This window comes from Pteropus alecto, unplaced genomic scaffold (genome assembly GCF_000325575.1).
Source record: "Pteropus alecto unplaced genomic scaffold, ASM32557v1 scaffold39, whole genome shotgun sequence".
NCBI classification, from domain to species: Eukaryota; Metazoa; Chordata; class Mammalia; order Chiroptera; family Pteropodidae; genus Pteropus; species Pteropus alecto.
This window is the reverse complement of record NW_006443568.1, coordinates 3,882,230-3,894,305: the sequence shown is the minus strand read 5'-3', so window position 1 is coordinate 3,894,305 and position 12,076 is coordinate 3,882,230. Positions and strand designations below refer to the sequence as shown.

Here is a 12,076-nt window from a genome sequence, read left to right as displayed (position 1 = left end):
AAAGAGGTGATATCTCTTTGCTATGTTAACTTCTTTTGACTTGACCTTTTGGAGTGGGTAGGATTTGGACATTTTTGAAAAACTAAATTTATCGAGGGTAACATTTGTTAATAACATTACATAAGTTCCAGGTGTATAATTTTATAATATATCATCTGTATATTGCATTGTGTGCTCATCACCAAAGTCTCCTGCTGTCACCATATTTTTGACCCCCTTTACCTTCTTCATCCTCCCCCTAACCCCCTTCCCCTCTGGTAACCACCATACTGTTGTCTGTATCTATGAGTTTGTTTGTTTTGCTTGCTTGTTTGGTGTTTTCTGTTTTATATCCCACCTGTGAGTGAAATCATATGGTCCTTTTGAGCATGAAGGTCCTTTGTGTTAAGAGATGCCGGTATTTGCATCACAGGCCTGACTACCAGGTTCCTTGGCTTCTGGGCAGAAGTGATTGAGGCCCTGATTGGTAGGGTCCTGTGAAGCAGTTTAGGCACTGACTGGTCCCAGCTGAAATTGGCGGTAGACCTTGACCCTCCCAGGTGGTAAAGAAGGACTCATAGTTTACTCGCAGCTTCTGATGATCAAGGGGCGTAGGGTAATAAAAAGAAGGCAGGTTTTGGAATGGCAGACTTGTGTTTAAAGGAATTCTGCTGCTTCCCGAGCTGTGTGGCCTTGGGCAAGTTTGCCAAATGCTCTGAGCGTTTGGGAAATGGGCTCATTATAATCACAGTAGCAGTAGCAGTGTCGATTTGGTTGTAAGGTGAATTGAGTCCATGGATTGGAAAGGGCTTTGTAAAATCTAAAGTATGATAAAAAAAAAAAATCTCAAGTATGATACAGATGTTGGTTTTTTAAAATTATTATTTAGCCTTGATCTTCCTAGGAAACAGGGTCAGGGAGCTCCGCAGACAGGGAGGAGGGGAACAGTTTATTTTAGTCTCTTTTCCTGCTTGACATTAAGAATAAAGATGAGGCCCCAAATCCAATTTACTCAGAGTTCCGCCGTGGAGGGACGCAAGCCATGGAAGACTAAGTCCCCAGCACCAGGGAGCTTCAGAGGTTGCTGGGCTGCTTGGCATAAAGAACTCTGCTCCCAATTAAGGAGGGAGGGTGCCTGGGAAGAGGCTGTGGCCTCAAGCAAAGAAGAATGAATGTTTATTTACCTTTGCTTATGATTTGACAGAATTGCAATTCGAACAACTAGAAATGTCCTTAAAGTCATAAAGTGTTGCTCATACTAATGAGTATGGCACCGGCTCCTGTAAATTTGTCCCAGGGGTGGGCAGCTGTTTGTCTTGCACAGATCCTAGGAGTAGCCTAGCCCATGCTGGCCTGGGGAGGATGGCAGCCTGAGGGAGTTGGCTGTGCAAAGCAGAGCTGAGTGCTAATGGGGGTGGAGGGGAGGTAGGAGACAGTAAAACAGAGGAATGGCACAGACCTTGGCCTTGGAGCTCACTGAGGGCTGGAAACAGGCAGGGCAGCCCCATCTGTCTGACTTCTCTGTCCAGGTTCAGGCCATGGCAGAAGTCTCAGGGACCAGGCTGTGGTCTTGGTAGTAAGTGGGGCTGCCCTGGGCTATGGGGTTTGGAGAAAGGGGGAAAAGGTGCCCTAGTTTCAGGTGAAGGGGTTGGTATAAGCGGATGAGGCCCCACCATGGTCAAGTGTCAGGTGCATGAAAACAGGGCAAGGAGGGGCTTGGAGAGGATGTGTGCTCTCAGGGACCTGGAAGATGGGGCACTAGGAGAGCTGAGAGGCTTTCCCACAGACCCCACACCAGGGACCTGGAGCCTTTTACAAGGGAATCATGACCCTGAGGAAGTAAGTCATCAAGGGTACAGTGTCAGCCATCAACACTTTGATAATTGGCATGAGCTGACCCAGAATGGAGGCAGCATCAAGGGGTGTAGAATCTTCTGGAAAGACGTCCTGGTCTAGGAGTGCTTTGAGCTTTGAGTTGCATCTTAGGAGGTAACTCTGGATTGGCAGGTAGAGGTAGTCTAAGACTCCAGGGGTCATGGGCTGACTCCACCACAGCAGCCATCTTGCTCTACCTCTGTGTGTGTGTGTGTGTGTGTGTGTGTGTGTTGTGTACACATAGATACCCAAGGCCAAAGAATTAAGTTTTTACGTCTCATTTGTCTGAGCTACCAGAGAGCCTCTTCATGTGTAGGAAGGTGAGGGGCACAGTGAGAGGTGCTGAAAATACCTAACACTTGCAGAATCCTTACTATGTGCTGGGCACCGTCCTAAGCATCAACTCATTTATCTTCACGACAATCTTCATCATAAGGTTATAGACATAAGTATTATGTGTGGGCATATAAACACGCAGCAACAGAAACCCAAACAAATACACTTGGGTTCACCTCACAGTTGTACATTTGTACATGGAAACACACAGCTGCAGACACAAATGGAAGTACACATGCAGATGTGCTTAAATAAACCTGGATGCAAACTAACATACACACAGAGATGTATGTGGACATCTTATGCTGGGGGCAGGAATGGGGTTTGGGGAAATGAACTTAGAAAAGGGGTGTAGACCACAACAAAGACAATTTGGCTACCTTCACAGGGTTTATACTCTTAAATACACATAATTTTATAGACAAGGGAAAAGAGACTCAGAGAGGTGAATGACTTCCCCAAGGTCATACAGCCACTAAGGGATAGATCTGAGATTTAAGAGGCGGTCAGTTTCCTGAAGCTCTTACTTTAAATACTCACCAAAAAGGCTGTAAATCCTGCTAGACAGGGGCTTTCTCTGTGGCATGAGTTGTGCTTGCTCGGCCCGATGCCAGCTGGACCTGGCAACTGGTGGGTCTGGCTTGCAGTGAGGTGGGATGGACTGGGCTGTATCTGGAGATCCAGGCATGAGAGCTGGAAGCTGAGTTGAGTGGCTGCTCTCTGGCTGGGGGCCCTTTGCCCCACAGCACTGAGCCTCTCCCTTCTCTCCCCAGAGCCTATACCCTCAGCGGGCAGCCAGGATGCCCTTTCAGCAGGCCCTGCACCCCCAGCTGGGGTGTTATTCCCGACAGGTGAGTAAATGACCTCCTCACCTCTGTCCCAGCTCTACGAAGGCCTTCAGGTTAGAAGGACAGCTTCTCCATTGTCCTGGTCACCAGGAATAGTTTCTGGCCTACCCTGGGCCCAGCGTATACACAAATACCCACGTGTGTGTAGAAACAGTGTCCCTAGGTGATGATAACGGCTGGCACTTACAGAAGCTTTCCTGTGTGCCAGGCCTTTCTCTAACATCTTTACCTGCATTAACTAACGTAACCTTTACAACCACCCTAGGAGGTAGGTTAGAGATGAGGAAACTGAGGCACAGAGAGATTAAATAACTTTCTCAAGGTCATAACATTAACATATAAGTTAGCTTTTGCTGTGGCAATAAACGTCCTCAATATCTCATAGACTTCCAACAATAAACATTTATTTTTCTCTCACAGTCTATGGATTGGCTGAGCTGGGCTGGGATTGGGTTCAAGCCTGTCCCATGTGTTCTTTTGGGCCTGTGCTGAAGGTACAGTAGGTTTTGCTCCTGCCGTGGTGGATGGCAGGAGTGTGGGAGGGGTAAGCAGAAGCACCACATGCCTCGGGAGCCTCAGCTCAGAGCTGGTACCCGGTAATGTGTGCCCGCCCTTCACTGGCCAAAGCAAATCACACGGCTTTGCCAAGCATCAGTGGGACAGGGGAATCCTCTTTCTTCCCTAGCAGTTTATCAGTCAAAATACAAGATTAAATACCAGTTAAATTTAAATTTTAGATAAACGATGAATAAAATTTGGGTATAAATATGTTTTCAAATATTTCATGGGACATACTTACACTAAAAAATATTTGCCGTTAATTAATCCATTTGGGATTAAGTTATATGAAATTCAAATTTAACTGAGAACCTGTATTTTTGTTTGCTAAATCTGGCACCCCTACTCCCATGGGAATGTCGGGGGTGAATATCTCCTTGACAATTTCACGATGGCAGAACAGGGGTTCGATCTTAGGCAGCCTGGCTTCAGGGTCCATGATCCCAGTCGCAATGGTTTACTGCCTCTTACACACAGATACACAAAAATACAGTCCCAAAATAAAGCAGAAGGACAAAAATACAAACAGAAACAAAGATACAGTTACATACATGCCACCAAGCTGCGCTGCGCAGGCGCACACGAAACACAGAGAAGCATGCTCAGAGTTATCGAGTATCTCCGGGTGGGGATGGGGTGTGAGGAAAGACGCTGAGAACTTATTAATCCTCAGGCTGGCCTTGTCCCCTCACACCCCAAACTCCCGACTCTTCAGCCTCTCTTCTCTCCCCAGGGAGCCCCATTCTTTCTCTGCAAACCACACCTCTGACCTGAAGTATATGAGGATGTTCCAGAGGGTAAAGAAGGGACCATGGGTACAGGTTACTTTATTGCGTGGGCCACGACTGCTGCTTTTTCAGCAGTGGGAGCTTTGCATCTTGATATGAAGGAGAAAAGACTGATAGTCTGGCTCACAGAATCCCAGCCACGTCATCTCCACCCCATGGACAATGATATCGTTCCACCTAGCTCCAAAGAGAATGATTTTAGACAAAGTTATGTATGTATATACATTTGAAAAAGTAATATAAGAACATGGTACAAATCGAATCTCAGAGGCAGTCATTGTTACCGGTTTCTTAGGTATCCTTGTAGTGATGTCTATTTATGTTAATGTTTTTGTACAAGTGTGGCATTCTGGGAACACTTTTCTATCACTGCTTTTGTCAGCAAAGTCTATTTTGAAGATGGTTCCAGAGCAATACACACAGCTCTGTTTTATGGTTTTTATCAGTTACATGTAGTGACATGCACATTTTTGAATAAAGCGTGTTGTATAAGCTTTAGAACCCGAATCTTCTCTTTCAAATCAGTCCTTCTCTCAGGTCTTCCCTCCCTCCGCCACTGTGGAAACCTGGGGTATTTTCTGCCACACCGGCCCACAGGCATCTGTCCTGGAAAAGTGGTTTTCTGGGCTCTCTCTATAAGCTCTTGGCAACTCCTGACCTTTAGCTCGTCATTTTGAGGTTTTGGTGCCTATGTTCAGCATCACTAAATTCTATGTCCACTGGGAAAAATATGGGCGTGCCTGGAGGGAGGGGCTCAGGCTTCCAGAGGGAGCAAGCACAGGGTTGCCGTATAGGCGCACATGCTCTGAGCTCACCCCGCTGGGGTTTTGGTTGCAACTCAGACACTGAAAGACTTACTAAGCAAGCCGCTTAATTCTCTGAACCTCAGTTTCCTCATCTCTAAAATGGGGATACTAATGGTCCTACCTCACAGGGCCGTTTGGAGTTTAAATGAGAGAATGCATACGAAGGGCCCGGCACACCCTAAGCACTCAATAAGTGCTAGCTTCCGTGAATTTTGTATTAGATAAGGATGTACAGGGAGAGAGAGGGCCATCAGCTTGCTGAATCACTGAGCAGCGTGACCCCCGGACTCTTGCTGTTAAAGTGGAATCCAGAAGCTTCCCCAGTTTTGACTAACTAGCCCCAGCATGCAGGAGGATGGGCCTCAGCTCCACACAGGCAAGGATTCTGCAACATTTGGAGCTGTCAGAGGTGGAATCCAGTGCTCGTAATGTAATGAGCTCCTTGTCATTTTATATTCCAGTAGACACTTAATGGTCTCTTCTTTCCTCCCTCTTCTTCTCTCTTTCTTTCTTGCATTCATTCATTAACATGTTTATTGAGCAGCTACTGTGCGCCAGGCACTGTCTTAGGGCTGCGAATATATTAGTAAATAAGACAAATGGGATTCCTGCCTTGTCGGGGGCATGATAGTGGGAGCCCTGGCTCTTGCTGGGGTGTCTGATCCAAGCAGTCTCTGAAACCGCACTGAGTTCCTATTTTTCTCTAGAGTTTGAACCGAATCCCACTGTCCTTTTTTGCCCTTTCTCCTAGACTCACATTGTCCAATACCATAACCACTAGCCATGTGTGGCTATTTAAATCTAAATCGATTAAAATTAAGTAAAACTCAAAATTCAGTTCCTCATTCACACCAGCCACCTTTCAAGTGCTAAATGGCTGCATGTGGCTGGTGGCCCCCATGTCGGGAGGTGCAGATACAGAGCATTCCCACCGCCCATCACAGAACTTTCCGCTGGGCCTGCCCTGGACTTAAAATCTGTTGAGATCTTGAGATAGAGGCCAGGGATGTTTAAATCTGGACAGTTTAAATTGAGATAGCAAAAGACTTAAAAATAAATGTGGGGCTTTGAGGATGGTCATGACAGAGGGAAAGGTAGGGAGGCAGGGAAGAGAGCGGAAATAATATTTGTTCGCTATTTATTAAGTGCCAGTCTCTTTATATCAGCTGACTCAGACCCCATATAATGGAGATAGCATTTGCCCATTTTACAGATGAGGAAACTGAGGCCCAGTTAAATTCAGTCATTTGCCAATCTCATGTACAGTTGTTGAGTCCGGTGGTTTTTCCATTCTAACACATTGCCTTCTATGTACCCCACAGCAATAGAGGGGTACAAGGCTAAGGGGTGGGGCTGGGCTTAGGGTTCGGGTTGGGCAACCATAATGCTTGAAAGCGGTGGGCTCTGCCAAACCTCTCCCCTCTCTCCCCTCTGACCTGCAGGTGACGCCATACAATCCACAGCAGATGGGACAGCAGATTTTCCGCTCCTCCTACACTCCCCTGCTGAGCTACATCCCATTTGTCCAGCCCAACTACCCGTACCCTCAGAGGACACCTCCCAAGCTGTCCACTAACCCCCGAGACCCTTCCCCCATGGCAGGAGATGGGCCGCAGTTCCTCTTCCCCCAGCCATACGGGTGAGTCCTCAGCCCACACCGGAAGTCCAACTTGTGCCCAAAGGGCTGGTGGAGAGGAGAGACGAGTGTGCTGGGCTTCACTACTGTGGGGAGCGGAGGGCCCCATGCTTGTGTCTGGAGGCCGTTTGGGTCCTGGATGGATCCAGTGTGGAAGTGGGCAGGCAGGGTCTAGGCCTGATGGGCCCCTTTTGTTGGCCTGTACTGGGGCCGGGGCCTGACAGTCTGCTTGCAGAAACGCAGTGGCGCAGTCAGGAGTGAATGGCACTCCATCACAGCAGGTGGCAGGTGGTGAAGCACGACACATTTGCCTTCACCCATCTGCTTGCTTCATAACAGGACATGGCCAGGTAATTTTAAAGCTCTCCTCTGACTCACTGCACCCTGAGCTCCTTGCCAGGCTAATCTCCCGAACATCCCATTGACGTTGTGGCAGGCCCTGCTGAAGGACCTTCTACTGCTTATCAGGGCTGCTCGTGCTTTTCCATCAAAGTAGCCCAAAGAGCTGAGGAGAAGGGCTGAGCAGCAAATAGCCAACACAAACTTGACATTTGAGCTGAAAAGTCCACGCAAATTTTACGCGCCGGTTATAAGTTTGTGTTTGTTGTTTTAATATAACAACGTAGAGCTGCTCATTCCTACCTACCAAATCTTTAATCTACTAACAATGCTCCGAGAGGCAGGTAGTGCTGTGTCGTCCCGTGAATCTGAGTCTCCGGGCACATCCTGGGTCACGTGTGCCCCAATTTGAGAAACTTGGTTTGTATAATTAGGGCCAAACATGCTGACCTGACATCAATTCCCCTCCTTCCCGCCTCCCCACCACAGAGCCTCACTGTACTGTTGACATGTGCCCCCAAACTCTCATCCTTTCAATCAGCGTTTCCCCAAGTGTCTCATTTAAAGGGATAAATGCTAGAAAGAGGTTTCTGTAGTCAGATCTTTTTGGGAAAAGCTGTGAAAAACAAAAATAAACACATTTCTTAACTGTTGGAATTTTCAGATCATTTCATTTCCAAGGGTACTCAGAGACTGTCCAAGACGGTGGTCGATAGCGTTATCTGAACATAAAACCCACAAACCCACTTTTCTCCTGCTTTGTTTTGTTCCTCTTTTCCTCCCTCCCTTCTTCCCTCTTTTCCTCCTTCCCCCTTTTCTCTTCCCTTTTCTTGTAGGGCATTTCATGGTGTGTTCCACCCAACACACCCTGGGAAGCACTGTATTCATTTGTGTAGTTCGTATGAATTTAGCCTGTCCAGGGGCCATAGATGATTAGGACATGTTTCCTCCCTTCAGAGAGCTGAGAGTGGGTGAGATGTGGGCACGATGATATGAGAGCCGTGACAAAGTGAAGACCATCAAAGTAGCCCAAGGACAGAGGGCGGACAGTGAGGGGACTGCAGGATGGGGAGGTTCCAGTGAGTAGCGATTGCAGACGGGCCTCCCAGGTGGTGGGAGTGAGGCCCCAGCTGGGACGGTGCAGGGCAAGCTCGAGGTCTGGAGAATAAACATCGGGTTGAATTATTAGATTTATCCCTGAAAAAGGTGGAAAATAGGATTGAAAAAAGAAGGTTGGGACTGGATTATTAAATAAGGCTTCTGACTACTAGGCCTGGGGATCCAACGCAGCCTTGTCCACATGAAAGTGAATTATGGGCCGGAGGGAAAAGAAAGAGGAGGCCAGAGAGCATAGTCTGGAGGTGACTGTGAGGGTCCGTACGAGAAGTTCTTGCCTTCCTGGAGGTGACAGGAGATGAGAGTGCAGAGGGATCCAGACAGACTACCTGCAGGCCAGCAACTTCCCACATTCCATCCTGGGACTCTGGGCTCCAGGGAAGAGAGACTCAGTGCAGAAGCTCGAACTGGCTGTACTCGGGAGAGAGCGTGGTCCTGAGGTCTCATCAGTCAGCAGTTGGGAAGCCCTGATGGGGACCGGTAAGAGCGGAGGGTTGAAACCTGGTCTTTGGCTGTCTGCGGGCGCAAGAAAAGGAAGAGGAAAAGGAACAAGGAGGAGACCGAGGAAAGCAGCCTCAAACGTGGGAGGGAGCTTGGGGACAGCTGGAGATCACAGGCGAAGGAGGAGAGTGACGGAGCAGTAGCAATCAGCAAGGGTGGGACGGTGGCCAGAGAGGTTGGGAAGACCAGGAAATGAGGTCAGAAAAGTGAGGCAAGGGGTGCAGGCCTGTGTCCCCAAAAGGGATGATTTGTTGATTCAGAAAATACTTATCCAGCACCTTCTATACGCCCAGCATTGTTTTAGGCACTGGTTACTGGAGTGAACAAGACAAAATTCTTCTTCTCTCATTCCAGAGGAGAAATAGACAATAAGGAAATAAACAAGCAACATGCGTGCCAGGTGCCGGAGGAAAAGGAGGCAGGAATGAAGGGAAGTCTCTTGAGCTGAGATCTAAATGAAGTGAGAGAATGAACCAGGCATATATGTGGGCGATGAGCACTCTGGGCAGAAAGAATAGAAAGTGCAGTGGCCCGAGATAGTAAATGTAGCTGGAGCACAGGGGTGGGCGGAATTGAAATCAGAGGAGTAGCCAGGGCCAGACTAGCTAGGGCTTGGTAGGCATGGTACAGAGGTTTTTTTTTTAACAGCAGTGGGAAGCCATTAAGACTTTCAAACTGGTGAGGACATGTTCTAATTTTCTATTTGGAGAAGATGACATTGGCTAAGGGGTGAAGAGTGAACTGTGGGGTCAGAGCTGACCCAGGAGAGGAAGATAGGAGCCTTGATAGCTCTCTGAGCAGGTGGTGCCTGTGGCGTGGACTAAGGCAGTGACCATGGGAAAGAGGGCAACTGACAGACCTGGAGTGTTTATTGTCTTGGCAGAATTGACAGGACTTGGTGATGGTTGGATGTGGAATGAGAAAGAGAGGAATCAAGCATGGTTCCGAGGTTTTTGACTTGAATGACTGGATAAGTGGCAATAACAAATTACCAAGGTCAAGAAGACTACAGCAAAGATCTATTAATTAAAATTTTGGTTTTGGGATACATAAAATTTGAGATGCCTGTTAGACGTGTGAATGGAGCTGTTGAGAGGCAGATGGACATACAAGTCTGGGGCTCAGGGCAGAGTTTGGGGCTGGTAATATAAATCTGGGAGTCATTAGCATATAGATGATATGTAAAGGCATGGGGTGAAATGAGCCCTGGGCCTCCAGCATGTGGAGAGGTTGGGGAGATGAGGAAGAACCAGCAAAGGGTCTAAGAAGGAACATTATGAAGTGTGAGAAACAAATATGAGTGTAGAGTTCAGGAAGCCAGGTGAAGAAATTATTTCCTGGAGGAGAGGAGGGATCACAGGGTGATGAAAAGAGAACCTGGACCCTGTCGGATGGAAGGCAGGGAGCACTGAGCACAGCGGTGGCATTGGGTGGGGTGGGTTACCAGTGGTGCTAGATGGAGCAAGGTCCAGGAGAGGCTGGTCTGCACAGGGAAGGAGAGTTTAGTCCAGGAGACAAGGAAGGTCAGTGCTTCATCTGGGTCAGGAGCAAAGGAGAGAGTCAAGAGACTATATATGAAGTGGGAGAGGAAGGAGCAGGGTAGCCCTCCCTCCCCTCTACCAAATCAATTTGCATACATTCATCAGGGTAAGATAGCCATACAATTGATTTTCTAAACAATAATACGTTTAAGAGTTAAAAGGAGCACAGATAATAATTACACTGGAGATACCAGTATAGGAACATCCCGCACAAACCAGGACAGGTCACCATGCTCAAGAGGCAGTTCAAGCTCCTCCTCCTTCCTCCTGGAAACATTCTTTGATAACTCTAGTCCACATGGATTACCCCTCTTCTCGGCCCTCTTACGTACGTCCTGTCCAGACCATGCCCTTGACAGTTGATCTGATCAGAAGTTCTCATCCCGAAGGGCTTAGAGACATGGGGTGTGGTAATCAGATACAAGGTGTGTTCTGAGTAATTTGTTACTGGGCATTATTAAATATGAAGTATGGGTTATGGCCTTTATTTTATAAAGCAAAGTGGAATCCAGAGTATCCCTATAGTAACATCACTTTCAATCGTTTATATTCCAGTACCGTTTTTGAAAGAGAGAAAAAGAGGTGGGGTTACTGTTGGCATTAATTGCTTATCAGGCACCTACCTCATGCCAGGTCCTGGCCTGGATGCTGGGTGTAAAATGGTGGACAGTCCAGATAATGTCCTTGCTTTCATGGAATCTATTTTAGTGAGCAGGGACTCAAACATAACCCAAAGCCTAAGCTTATTCACAGACACTCAGCAAGCAACAGATACTGATACCAGCTGAGGCATTACAAATTAACGTGATGGTTTGTTCCCTGTGCTTCTTCCCTCCCCTGTCCCCTTTTTTTGTTTCATGAGTTAATGGGAGGGTGCCGTGAATGTGAACATCTGTAATATGCATATCTGCACAGTTGAAAAGTGATGGAAAAATCCCTGGATTAGACTAAATCTAGCTATTTGCTCTGCTGCAATTTGTACCGAGCTCTGCTCCCATTCATTCAAAGTATCCTAGCAGATGGGTGACGAAATCGTAATAGGATCCCAAAGGTATGAGTAAATGATTCCATCTGGAGAGGTCAGGGAAGGCTTCACAGACGAGATGGCTTTTGAACTCTCTTTTGAAGTATGAATAGGAGTGTGTGAGGGAGAAAAAGTGGAAGTGTGCGTATTTCTGCTCCTGGAGGTCAAGGCTCAGATCTTGACCCTTCCTTCCCTGAGGGTCTAGCAAAGTCCCAGGCACTCAGTGATGTCTCAGCGCTTACTTCTCAGGCTGGCACTGAGAGAAGAGTCCGACTTAGCTTGGTGAGGATAAGAGGAGGACCCGTGGGAGTGTCCGGACTCAGATCTCACGCTGGGACACGCCCCTGGGTTCTCTGATGTTGTGGAATTTCCTGAGGGGCACACCTGGTCCTCTAAGGTAGGTAGAGTGGCCACAGGCCCACAAGTAAGGCGCTCAGTCCAGACAGGCTCCCTGCTCTGTGTTCCTGGACTTGGTGAGAGTGTAGGCCCCAGAGAAATAATCCCTACAGGCTGCCGGGGGCTTCCCGACCTAAGTAAGTGGCAGAAAAAGCTCTTTATTGTCCTCCAGTTGTATGATTCTAATATTTTATTTTCCCAGAGCCAAACCTTTTTTGTTTTTTTTTTAATTTTTTTTTTTATGCTGGAGCTTTTAGCCTGCAAGCCTGTCATGATCTTCATAGACTTTGACAGCTACAAAATTAAAATATAACTTTTTCTAATATCTCTGCT

General features: G+C 47.5%; 1 protein-coding gene across 1 annotated transcript in view; it reads left to right on the top strand.

Annotated features, from left to right (window-relative positions):
* The window catches only part of CUNH1orf94 (chromosome unknown C1orf94 homolog), a 35,726-nt gene that overhangs the window by 23,495 nt on the left and 155 nt on the right, over positions 1 to 12,076 (top strand). Inside the window, exons 5-6 of the mRNA XM_006924265.1 lie at positions 2,964 to 3,041; positions 6,633 to 6,829. Coding sequence (XP_006924327.1) covers positions 2,964 to 3,041; positions 6,633 to 6,829 — 275 coding nt within the window. The remainder of the gene's footprint in view (positions 1 to 2,963; positions 3,042 to 6,632; positions 6,830 to 12,076) is intronic.